We start from the raw sequence: 12214 nt of genomic DNA, 5'->3' as shown, positions 1-12214 counted from the left end.
CAGAGTCATCTCCCCTACTCCTGGTGCCACAGCCCCATCCACCTTACCCTTGCCCTCTGACCCCCTGTGCAGAGACTACTTATGTGCTGGGGAACTATAAGACGGAGCCGTGCAAGAAGCCCCCGCGGCTGTGCCGCCAGGGCTATGCCTGTCCCTACTACCACAACAGCAAGGACCGGCGGCGGAGTCCCCGGAAGCACAAATACAGGTTCTTGGGCCTTAGGAGGGTGGCCACAGGAGGGAGGATGGCAGGGAAGGGACCAAGGAGGGGGCCACTACAAGTGCAGTGCTCAGGGAGGCAGGGAGGCCAGCCCTGGGGGTGAGAGGATCTCAGAGCCTGGGCACAAGGGAAAGGGAGAGTAAGGTTGCCTGAACGATGGGAGCCCAGGTCCTCCTGTCATGAGATGAGGGCCTTGGATCAGACAGTCTCCGAGATCCTTCCAGTTCTGATCTGGAGTGGCATCTTCAGGGAGGGTGTAAAAACGGTATGGTGGGGGTGTCTGACCTCTAACTTCACAAGGAGGGAGAAGAATCATTGTCAACGTCAACAGCCCAACGCTGATTGCTGTGAGGTGGAGGTCAGGTGTATCTCCATCCTCCAACCTTTTTACTGTCTCTGACACCAGCTCTCCCTCCCACCTCTCTGTGGAATTTGAGGATTTGTTGCAGTGGCCACACAGAGCTCACAGACCACACTCAAAGTGACGGGGCTTGTTAGGAAAGTAACAGGTTTCAATTCAGGATCCGGAACAGCTCAGGATACAGTTCTTCTGTCAGGACAGCTTCTCAGCTGTGCCCACAGGCAGCCCTCTCCCTGGCCCTCAGGCTGGCCCAGGCTCTACCCTGCTTGGGCAAGTGTTAACAAAGCTCCTAGCTCTGTGGGTCAGCAAGCCCCACTGTAAGCATCTCCCACCAGTCTCCTGGTTCCCGTTGTCTCGCGCCGCTATTGCTCTTGCTACTGCTGTGCTGCGGTCTCTCGCTGTCTCCATGTTACAGCTCCTCCTCTCTCGGTGTCTCTCTTTAAGCCTAGCAGGATGGTAAAACTGACCAATTCCTTTGTTACAGTTCCATACACCTTATTTGCATGGCCCCACCCCCCCCAAGGACGCCATGCATCTTATTTGCATTATTAGCTTGGTGGGCCACAAGCACATTATTTGCGTAGTCACTTGGTGGGAGTTAGAAGACCATGGCCAGAAAAGCCATATAAAAGTGATTTACCGTACTGTAAGCCACTCCCTGGCTTTCCTAGTCATGGTTCTTTCAGAGTTGAAGGATAACTTCTCCTTCCCAATCATTTTACAGTTCAAAACAGTCATCAACAGCTAGTCCTTCAGTAGGGCAGAGTCCTCAGAGTGAGGTTACTCAGATACCAGATATTCAGGTCTGCTGCAGATAGCCATCTGATCTGGTCAGTTTCTCCAAAAGTCATCTTGGCTTCGCCCTCTCCGTTGTCTGATACAATTTAACTGAGAGAAGATTATTCCCTTGCACTGAGCCTCACGCAGTATCGGCATAGCAAAACCTTTAAGGGACTTCAGGTTTGGCCACTGTATCCCAGTCTAGCAGTGCCTTCCCCTTAATCCACTCTTTCATACTTACAGCTTCTGCAGTTACAGTATTTTACAATCACAGTTAACCCTGTGAACAGTCAGCACTCAAAACTGAATCATATAATCCTATCAGCATCATCACCACCCTCTCTTCCCCAGACCCATCAGGAAAAGAGAAATCTATTCAGTGGGGAGCGTCCCTTGTCCCCCTCATTTTGAATGTAGGCACACCCACAAAAGTGTGTAAGCCAGCCACTTCATGCCTTTTATCTCCCTCCATTTTACATAGTCAATTTCTAAATACCCGTCCCTATCAAACCAGCACTCTGAGGGGAGAAGCATGTACCTTGATCTGAAGAATCTTCTGTTTTGGTTGGAACTTTGAGCACGCGCATCCATAAGCACAAATCTTCTCAACTGGACCAGTAAGCAATATCGTGATAACGGAGAAAAGATTGAAGTTGCAAAGATTTCATTTTACTTGAATCCATAATCAACACCCATGGAAGCAGCAGTCAAGAAATCAAGCGACACACTGTTTTGGACAAATCTGCAAAAGACCTCTTTAAAGTGTTAAAAAGCAAAGATATTACTTTAAGGACTAAAGAGTGCCTGACCCACGCTGTGGTGTTTTCAGTCATCTCATATGCATCCAAAAGCTGGGCAATCAATAAGGAAGACCGAGGAAGAATTTATGCCTTTGAATTATGATGTTGGCGAAGAATATTGAATACACCATGGACTGCCAGAAGAATGAACAAATCCATCTTGGAAGAAGTACAGCCAGGATGCTCCTTAGAAGCAAGGATGTTGAGACTTTGTGTCACGTATTTTGGACATGTTATCAGGAGGGATCAGTCCCTGGAGAAGGACAACATGCTTGGTATAGTAGAGGGTCAGCCAAAAAGAGGAAGACCCTCAGTGAGATGCGTTGATATGGTGGCTGCAACAATGGGCTCAAGCATAACAAGAATTGTGAGGATGGCACAGGACCGGGCACTGTATAGTTCCGTTGTAAATAGGGTCACAGTGAGTCAGAACCGACTCAGGAGCACCTAACAACAACATCCATAAGCAAAGTCCAATCCAGAGTAAGCCATCAAATTGCACCAGTTTATGCCAACTCATGGTGTCAAACATCTCTCTCTCTTCTTCTTCATTTGGTCAGGTTCTGGTTAGCTCATCCTTTGCCCCCGTGGGCCAAGTCAGTAGATACCAGCCCTAGGCTCAGGAGTCCACGTACCTTCCTGCACTTCAGACCCAGCTCTGTCTCTCAGTCCTAGCCCTGATGGGCTAAGTCAACAGGTGCCAATTAAACATGTCCAAAGTCAGCCTATCTCTTCATTGCCATGTCCTCCCCCACTTCCACTCATCTCGTGGCCCCAGGTGGTCACCTCAAACGAGCATACCAGTCTGTCTACTCACTAGCTCCCTTTAACTTCCAGTTCTGGAAGGGGGTTCTTCTGATGAACACTGACTTTTTCTGCCTTGATGCATCCAATGACAAACCACTTGGTCAAAATTCAAAAGTTATGGGTGAGGCTGAGGTTTTTGACCTAAGCCCCCAATACTCAACGTAAAGGGCTGCTGCATTCAGACAGCCTGTGTTTCTTTCAGGCAAACCCTAGTTCCTCTTTTAGCATATCCAGTCAGTGACTGGCTGAAGGCAGAGTTACATGCTATTATAGTACCCAATATTCATTTCAATCATACTTGTAGGTTTGCTTTATAACACTAGGTAGGAGAAACATTCAGCATCCATAGTACGTTCAAAAAACACGGAGCCCTTTTAAAAAATTCCCGTTTCATCTTGTCCACATTTTGACTGTTTACCCGTTCATGTGCATATGGCCTTGGACCTCTGGCTGTCTGGAAGTAAAAGACCCTGGCTCCCTATCAATCATCTTGTTTAACCAGCCTGGCTTTTGCCCCAAGCCACTTCAGATGTGGGGAAAGGGGGGTGGTTTCTCCCCTCAGCTGCAGCATGACATCTCTTACTTTCAGCCATTACAGGTAACAACAACCAGAGTAACCTTTTAAGAATCAAAAGTTTCACTTCCCAGCTCTTCTTTCTCATACAAAGTCCTATGCTTCTATGAATCTGGAGCTATTAACAAATCCCTGCTCTGACACCAACTCTAAGAATGGCACGATGGGGGCATCTGACCTCCTCTGACTTCACAAGGTAGGAGGAGAATCATTATTAGTGTTAACAGCCCAAGACTGATGTCTGAGGTAGAGGTCAGACATATCTCCACCCTCCAACCTTTTTTACGAGTTCAGACACCAGCTGTCGCTCCCATGAGACTCTACATTTTTGCTGGGTTTGATAATTCGTTAATATGGCCCGCACAGAACTCACAGACCATACTCACAGTTAGGGAGTTTATTAGGGAAGTAACAGGTTTCAATTCAGGATCCGGAATGCTCTGAATATAGTTCTACTTTGGTCAAGACAGCTTCTTGGCCATGCCCACAGGCAGGCCTCTCTCTGGCTCTTGGCCTCCCGGCCCCTTGTGCATCTTGGGCCAGCCTGGCCTCTGCCCTGCTCAGGAAAGTGGTACAAAGCTCCTAGCTCCATGGGTTGGCAAGCCCCACGGCAGCCATCTTCCGCCAGTCTCCTTTTTCCTGCCATCTCACGCCACTATTGCTCTTGTTACTACTGTGCTGCTGTCTCTTGCTGTCTTCTGTGTTACAGCTCCTCCTCTCTCTCCGTGTCTGCTTTTAAGCCTAACGGGTTGGCAAAACTGACCACTGTCTTCCTTAGGGTTCCCTGTACCTTATTCACATGGTCCCACCCCCCACAAGGGTGCCATGCACCTTATTGGCATTATTAGCAAGCTATCCAATCCCATTGGTGGGCCACAAGCACCTCATTTGTATAATCCAACCCAGTCATTTGGTGAGAGTTACAAGATCATGGCGAGAAAGGCCATATGGAAGTGATCCATCGCACTGCAGAGGGCCAAGCTGCAGGTATGGAAGGTGTAGCAGTGACTAGAGCTTGGCTAGAGCTCTCCCTTGGCTTGGGTGGTGGTTGGTGGGAGGGTCCCAGCCAAGGGGAACAAAACAGTGTCTTTGATGATACAGCCAGCGTGAGCCAGAGAGGCAGAGCTGGCCTTGGCGCGAGCAGGACCCTCACACTGGTCTCTTCCATCTCTGCATCTAGTCCTGAGAGGCTTGGAGACGGAGGGGCCTCGTGAAGGTGTCCAGGTGGGCACCCCTAGGCCCCATCTCACCTTTCTTGCTTCCATCTGATCCCACTTTATCGTTGGACCAGGTCATCTCCGTGTCCAAATGTGAAACACGGGGACGAGTGGGGAGACCCTGGCAAGTGTGAGAATGGAGATGCCTGCCAGTATTGCCACACCCGCACGGAGCAGCAGTTCCACCCAGAGGTGGGCCTTCAGAGCAGGGGCCGTGGGTAGCTTAAATATCCCCTATGGGAAGCAAGAAGAAAGGAGAGGAGGGTTCAGGCAGATGCTGGCAGAGCCTACCCAGATACGATTCTGGAAGAAGGATTGGAATCACAGGCCTTCCCCACAGGTAGGGGGGACCTACCAGGCAGTGCGGGAGACCTGTACCCTCGTTTGGTGGCTTCCCTTGTTCTGAGCCCACACTCACCAGGAGGCCCTTTGCTCCCAGTTTTGTTTTACACTGGCCTCACGGGGAGGACATGGACTGGGCACAGTGACCTGGCCATTCTGTTATTTGTACCGCTCATGGTTCTTCTAATCTGGTGACATCAGGATTTTTTTTTTTTAAAGCTTCTTCTAGCTGTCTGTCCCAGATCATAGCCTGGGGTACCAGAAACTTCCCTGACACAGCTCCCTGGCCCACCAGCCCTGTGTTGTGGCCCTGAGGCAAACAATGTGCGCAGGTCTCATGCAGGGTACAGAGAGGCACAGGCTGTCCCTGCCCCTGGCTCCATGGAAACCAGGACACCCTGAGGTAGACACATGGACAGAGTCTACCCTATGTGGGCTGCAGACAGCAGTGTGGCAAGGTGGACCCTGTGTAGATCGATCCCACCCCAAGGTACCCTGGGGGGTGTGTTGCGAGAGAGGGGGCAGGGCCTGTGATCTCAGCTCCCTTCCTGCCAGGACCGCGATGAGAAGCAGCTCGGTGGAGGTGCCTGCGTGAGGGCCAGGCCAGGGCTGGTGGGCCTGCGGCCCCAGAAGGCACTGGGGGTGGCAGTGGGCTAGTCTGCAGTTCTCCAGGAGTTTGAGGAAGAAGGTGGTAGGGAGTGACTCAGGGAAGGAATGGGATGGGAGGATACAGGAGACAAGATGACTCAGCTCTCCCCCATGCTGGAGAAGGACAGCCTGACCTGCCCTGCTCTGCTCTGCTCTACTCTCCTCCCTAGATCTACAAATCCACCAAGTGCAACGACATGCAGCAGTCGGGTAGCTGTCCTCGCGGACCCTTCTGCGCCTTTGCCCATGTAGAACGTATGTTGTCCCCGGGGGATACCCTCTCTGCCCTCCCCTCCCCTCTGCTCATGCTCCTTTGGGAGAGGCTGCCAGCCACACGCTGTGCACAGGGTTGTGTGTCGGACAAACACCTCCCCCTCAAAAGTCCCACTCCCCACCCCTCTCTGGAAGTGACTGTGAAGCCCTGGGCTCCCAAGGTTTTGACACAGAGGCCGCAGGGACTGTCATGATCAGGCACACAGAGTCCTGGCAGGGCAGGGCACCCTCCCAGCCACCCCAGGGCTTGCCCGTGGCAGACGTTGCTGATTGAGCACAGCACTGTGCAGAGGCCTCTCCTGCAGAGCTGTCCAGTGGAGACGCAGTGTGAGCCTTGTATGTCATTTTAAGTTTTCTAGGAGCCACATTTAAAGAGGCAAAAGAAAGAGGCTATGTTAGTTATAACTTATATCTATTAAGCCCCATATAAAACATCACGTTGACACAATCAATATGAAAATTTACAAAGATATTTCGCTTTTGTTTTCCATATTGAGTCTTTAAAATCTGGTATGTATTTTATACCTGCAATAACCACCAGTTGCCGCCAAGCTGATTCCGACTCATGGCAACCCCCTGCGTGTCAGAGTAGAACAGTGCTCCACAGGGTTTTCAGTGGCTGGATTTTCAGAAGCAGATCACCAGGCCTTTCTTCTGAAATGCCTCTAGGTGGACTTGAACCTCCAACCTTCCGGGTAGCAACTGAGTGCATTCGCTGTTTGTACCACCTAGGGCCTGCTTTATCCCTACAGCACATTTCAGTTAAAACCAGCACACTTCATTTGCTTAATAGCCATGTGTGGCTTGTGGCTGCTGGCCTGGACAGCGCAGGTCTAGGTCTTCAACATTGCGCCCCAGACCACCACTACTAACCTGTCACCACCCCTCAGCTGACAGCTCAAGCCACTGCTCTGGGTCCTGTCTCTGGGATCAGGGTGCAACATAAACCAAGGGCCCTGTTAGGGGGAGGGAAAAGCCTGTTGTTGGCACCAAGGTGGTCCCTAGCCATGGATACTGGCTCCATCTGGTTGAGGCAGCATAGAAAAATGACTCAGCTCAGGAACAGATGGGGTTCAAATCTCAGCCCCTCTGTTCCCCAGTTCCTGTCACCTTGGGTAGTTCACCTCACCTCTCTGAACCCCAGTTTCCTTTTCTGTCAAATGGAGACCTGTGTCTTCCAGTCATGGTGAAGATTTGTAAGTTATCGCAAGTTGTTTGGCACAGTAAGTGCGTAATACATGATAATAGAATCAGGGGATGCTGGTCTCCTTTGGAAGAGACCCAACGTGCTTATGGAAGGACGGAGCTGGCTCAGGAGTCCACCGACACGCTGCCCGGTCTCTTGCAGAGCCACCCCTAAGTGATGACCTGCAGCCTTCTTCAGCTGTATCCAGCCCCACCCAGCCGGGTCCCGTCCTGTACATGCCGTCTGCTGCCGGAGACTCGGTGCCTGTGAGCCCCTCCAGCCCGCACGCCCCTGACCTCAGCACCGTATGTGCCTGGCCTGGGGGCCTGGGGTCTTGTCCCACTAGACTTGGGGTGGTGGGCGGCCCCATGCCTGTCCAGGAACCCAACACCTGCTTCTCCTGCCCCCAGGCCCTCAGCCTGTGTGGGGGGAAGAGGCCCTGGTGTCTGGCCCAGGACTACCGGCTTTTTGAACTCTTGTCCAGAGCCAGGATGGGGGGTGGTCCCCAAGCCTCCATTGGTCAACCTGGGTGGAGCTGGTTGAAGGGACAAAGGCACCTGCCACATGCCCCACCCCCTCACAAGGAGAGGGGTTCCTGGATGGTTGCCGCTGCCCAGTGGCAGATGGAAATGGACCTGAGCCCCTTGCTGAAGACTCCTTCTCTGAGGAGGCGGTAGGGTGTGGGCCCTGCACTCGGCCCGTGTTGTGCCCACCAGCCCCTCCTGTCCTCCCTGCAGCTGCTCTGTAGAAACAGCAGCCTGGGCAGCCCATCGAACCTCTGCGGCTCTCCGCCGGGCTCCATCAGGAAGCCCCCCAACCTGGAGGGCATTGTCTTCCCTGGGGAGCCCAGCCTTGCCCCCAGCAGCTACAAGAAGGCTCCTGGCTTCGAGAGGGAAGACCAGGTGGGAGCTGAGTACCTGAAAAATTTCAAATGCCAGGTAAGGACAAGGGGCAACAGAGGATGCTTCATGCCCAGTGTGGGTGACCTTCTTCCACGTGGGCAAGGGATGGCTTGAGGGTGACCTGACCCAGCTTTGGGGGAGCGACTGGGAGCTAGGAGCCCCGTCCTCGGCCTATGCAGGACTGAGCCTTGTTGTACAAATGAAGACAGGAAGGCCTAGCCTGGCTGAGACTTACCCAGTGTCACAGAACTAGTGACTAGGGGATCCCCCAGGCCTTCTGACCTCACAGCAGCTTTTTCCCGCCCCGAGCTACATTGGTGGAATGGCAGGCCTAGGGAGCAAGACGGAGGGGTCCAGGTGGGCCTGGAGAGAAACCTTCTGGGCTTAAGAGTCTCCGGGCAGGAGAGGAGCAGCTCCTCTGGGTCTTGTGGGGAGGAAGAGGAGTGGGGGTGGGGAGGGAGGGGATGTGTGCGTGTAAAGGGGGACTGCGGGGGGCACAACAGACGGCCATATCTGCAGCCTCCCACCCCATCCCTGCAGCCTCCATGAGCATGGTGGGCCCAGGAATCCTGACAGGGGCCTCTCTGTAACCACATTCATCTGACCCCTGACTTTTCTCTCCAGGCCAAAATAAAATCCCATTCCCTAGAGCCCAGAAGTCAAGAGCAGCCTCTGCTACAGCCCAAACAGGTATAGAGCTCTCAGTCCCTCCTCCCTGGTGGCACCCACTATGGACAGGACAGGCCAGAAGCCCAGGAGGCCTCAGGGTGTGGGGGCCTGCTTCCCAGAGGGGCTGACAAATGAGGGCCCAGCTGAGGACAGAGCAATCCAGAGCAGAGAGTGGGGTCAGGCCCTGGTTCCCTCCCCTCCTGGACTCACCCATCAGTCAGTCAGAGCAGTAGGCACTGAGTATTTTAGCGGGCCGACACTACTGCCTCGCCCTCCCCTACTTCCAGACCGCAATCACCGCTCTCCAACTCCAGCCTCTCCACAGGGTGTGGGCTGGCTGGGGCCATTTCTCCCTGGCCCTCCCAGCCACCTTCTCCAGCTCATCTACGGCCTCTGCACACTGCGCCTCATTGCCTCTCCTCACTCTCTCATTGCAGGACGTGCTGGGCCTCCTCCCCGTGGGCAGCCCCCTGACCTCAAGCATCTCTTCTAGCATCACGTCCAGCCTGGCAGCTACTCCCCCTAGCCCTGTGGGCACCAGCAGCATCCCTGGCATGAATGCAAACGCACTGCCCTTCTACCCCACCAGCGACACGGTAGAGTCGGTCATAGGTAATTAGGCTGTTTCTGTTGCCGGGCCCAGGATGGGCCTGGAGTCAGAGGCTCTCACGTCTCTGGAGTGAGACTCAAATCAGCATACCGGTCACCTTACACAGCTGTCTTGGGAGAGGTGGAGGGCGGGTGGTCTGGGCCCTTTGGGCTAAAGAGAAAATGAGCCTAAAGCACAGGGCCAAGACTTAGAGTCCTTTCAAGTAAATCACCTCTTCCTGGGCAAGTGCAGCCTCACCCCAAGCCACGTGTCACTCAGCCTGCACTTGTTCTTGCACTAGATATCCTTGTGCAGTGAACAACCCGCACAACTGTCCTCAGAGTTCCTGGCCCTTAGAAGTCACTGCCCCTCTTTGAGCAGTCCTGGTGATGCCCACTTTGTGCCAGGTCTTACGGCAGGACTGGGAAGACAGAGATGAAGACATACTGTTCCTGCCCTCATTGTCCAGGCAGCATAGGGCAGCAAACCTTTGTAGAGCACTCCCGTGCAGTATGCACGGAGGGCCCAGAGGCCTCCCCACCCTCAGGAAGCTTGGGTGAGACACGCTAGCTGTAATGTGGAGACAAGACCTCTGTCAGAGGCAGGAGTCCCACATTGGGACTTGATTTCTCCAGGGTATCAAAGCTGGCCTTCACTAGGCAGACAGTGTGGGGGTCAGCGAACAGCCCAAGCAAAGGTCCAGAGGCCTGAGAGCTTGGTTAGTGTGGCTTGAGGTCAAAGATGTGGTGAGGGCACTGGGGATGAGGTAGTAAAGGTCAGGTGGGTCCTGGAGCTGAGCCCTGGAGCCTGGGGATTGTGTAGCCCCTTGGAAGGCCAGAAGGCTGACACCCTGGTCACTTTGTACCTAGAGTCAGCCCTGGATGACCTGGACCTGAACGAGTTTGGGGTGGCCGCCCTGGAGAAGACTTTTGATAGCAGCACAGTGCCCCACCCGGGCAGCATCACAATCGGTACTGGACAGTGGCAGCAAAGTGGCATGGGAGGGCTCCCAGGGGTCCAGCTGGCTGGCTTTGAGCAGCCTTTGCCTGTGTGGCCTTACGAGGTTGGCCCACCCTCACCCCCTTCTGGCCTCTCTTGCAGGCGGCAGTTTGCTGCAGAGTTCTGCACCTGTGAACATCCCTGGCTCCCTGGGCAGCTCTGCCTCCTTCCACTCAGCGTCCCCGTCCCCTCCTGTCAGTCTCTCCTCACATTTCCTGCAGCAGCCCCAGAGCCACCTGAGCCAGTCAGAAAACACGTTTTTGGGGACCTCAGCATCACATGGATCTTTGGGTAAGAGGGGACATGGCTTACTGAGGAGACTGGGGCTGGAACCCTGGCTTCTAGAAAGTGTTTTTGGCCACTCTGTCTACTCTGTCCACAGCAGCATAGTGCAGGGGTTATGAGCAGGGGCTCTGGACTCAGGTGGGGTCAAGTCCCTGCACCACCACTCCGTAGCTGTGCAGCCCTGGACAGGTTACTCACTTCTCTGCCTTAGTTTCCTCTGCTATAAAATGGGTATGGTGGCAGCACCCATTGCTTCAGGCTGTTATGAAGATTAAATGGAAGAATAAGTGAAGCACTAATGACAGGTGGCCCAGGCCAGGGACGGGGCCCAGGAACCTCTAAAGCCCTGGTGTCCCTCCCCTCCTGGGGCAGGTCTGAACGGGATGAACAGCAGCATCTGGGAGCACTTTGCCTCTGGAAGCTTCTCCCCAGGCACATCTCCTGCCTTCCTGTCAGGCCCGGGGGCTGCAGAGCTGGCCCGGCTTCGGCAAGAGCTAGAGGAAGCCAACTGCACCATCAAGCAGTGGGAGGAGTCCTGGAAGCAAGCCAAGCAGGTATGCGCCCCCCACTGCCTGCTTTCTAGTCCCTGGGGTTGTACAGCTGAGCCTGTCTTACACAGAGAGGACATGGGGTGGGTGGGCAGGGGCCTGGAAGAACAGAGCATACATCTAGTTCTGTTTGCTCTCTCTCCCATGGAAGGATCTGCCTTGCCGGTCAGGACTCTGGGTGATTGGCATCTCAGGCCTTGAACTCCCTCTGTAAGCTGCTGTGCAGCCTGTTCCCACGGGACCCCCTGCCTCTCCAGGGCTCCAGGTCAAGGGTGCCAGGCTCTGAGATGGGCCCTGTGTCCAGCTGCGCCCCAGCTGCCCCTGAGATGCTGGCCAGGAGCTGGGCTCTGCCTAGTGCTGTGCTATGCTAGGCCCAGCCCCTTCCCTGCCCAGAGGGGCTCTTGTAGAACACCCTGAAATGTCTCTTCTATACAGGCAGCTTCAGCCTCCTCCCCAGTCCTATCCCCAGACAGTAGCCCAGCCCCTTGCAGGCCCTCACCTGAGCAGCCCACACAGTTCTCCCAGAGATGCTCTCTGGGGTAGCAGGGGGCAGGTGCAAGGGGCACCCTCGTGACAAGGCTCTGCGTATTGGACCCACAGGCTTGTGATGCCTGGAAGAAGGAGGCAGAGGAGGCCAGCGAGCGGGCCAGTGCGGCTGGCGCCGAGTGCGAGCTGGCCCGGGAGCAGCGCGATGCGCTGGAGGTGCAGGTGAAGAAACTGCAGGAGGAGCTGGAGCGGCTGCACGCGGGGCCTGACCCACCGGCCCTGCCCGCCTTCTCCGACCTGGAGGCCCTCTCGCTCTCCACCCTCTATTCCCTCCAGAAGCAGCTGCGGGCCCACCTGGAGCAAGTGGACAAGGTCAGCGGGAGGTTGGGGGAGCCTCAGGCGGGAGGGGTGGGCAGTGGCCTCAGCCAGCCGCTGGACTCCGACCACATCAAGCCTGCTCCAAGGACAGTGCCCCTTCTTCTGAGCACCTCCAACACTCAAAATGCCGGCCTGCTGGCAGGGGGCCAG

The 12214-nt window shown here is 54.7% G+C and overlaps 1 protein-coding gene across 3 annotated transcripts in view; it reads left to right on the top strand.

The window, feature by feature from the left end:
* UNK (unk zinc finger) overlaps positions 1-12214 on the top strand; it is a 39452-nt gene that overhangs the window by 19850 nt on the left and 7388 nt on the right. For 2 of the 3 annotated variants that reach the window (XM_003417255.4, XM_064270731.1), the window contains exons 5-15: positions 73-208; positions 4834-4951; positions 5920-6004; positions 7371-7513; positions 7946-8146; positions 8735-8800; positions 9217-9391; positions 10238-10339; positions 10470-10658; positions 11025-11206; positions 11801-12058. In XM_003417255.4, the coding sequence (XP_003417303.1) occupies positions 73-208; positions 4834-4951; positions 5920-6004; positions 7371-7513; positions 7946-8146; positions 8735-8800; positions 9217-9391; positions 10238-10339; positions 10470-10658; positions 11025-11206; positions 11801-12058 (1655 nt within the window). The remainder of the gene's footprint in view (positions 1-72; positions 209-4833; positions 4952-5919; positions 6005-7370; positions 7514-7945; positions 8147-8734; positions 8801-9216; positions 9392-10237; positions 10340-10469; positions 10659-11024; positions 11207-11800; positions 12059-12214) is intronic. The other variant, XM_010596953.3, reaches the window with a different exon arrangement.

This window comes from Loxodonta africana, chromosome 18, assembly GCF_030014295.1.
Source record: "Loxodonta africana isolate mLoxAfr1 chromosome 18, mLoxAfr1.hap2, whole genome shotgun sequence".
Lineage (NCBI taxonomy): Eukaryota > Metazoa > Chordata > Mammalia > Proboscidea > Elephantidae > Loxodonta > Loxodonta africana.
Note: the sequence above shows the minus strand (reverse complement) of the source record. Positions and strands in the feature narration are given on the sequence as shown.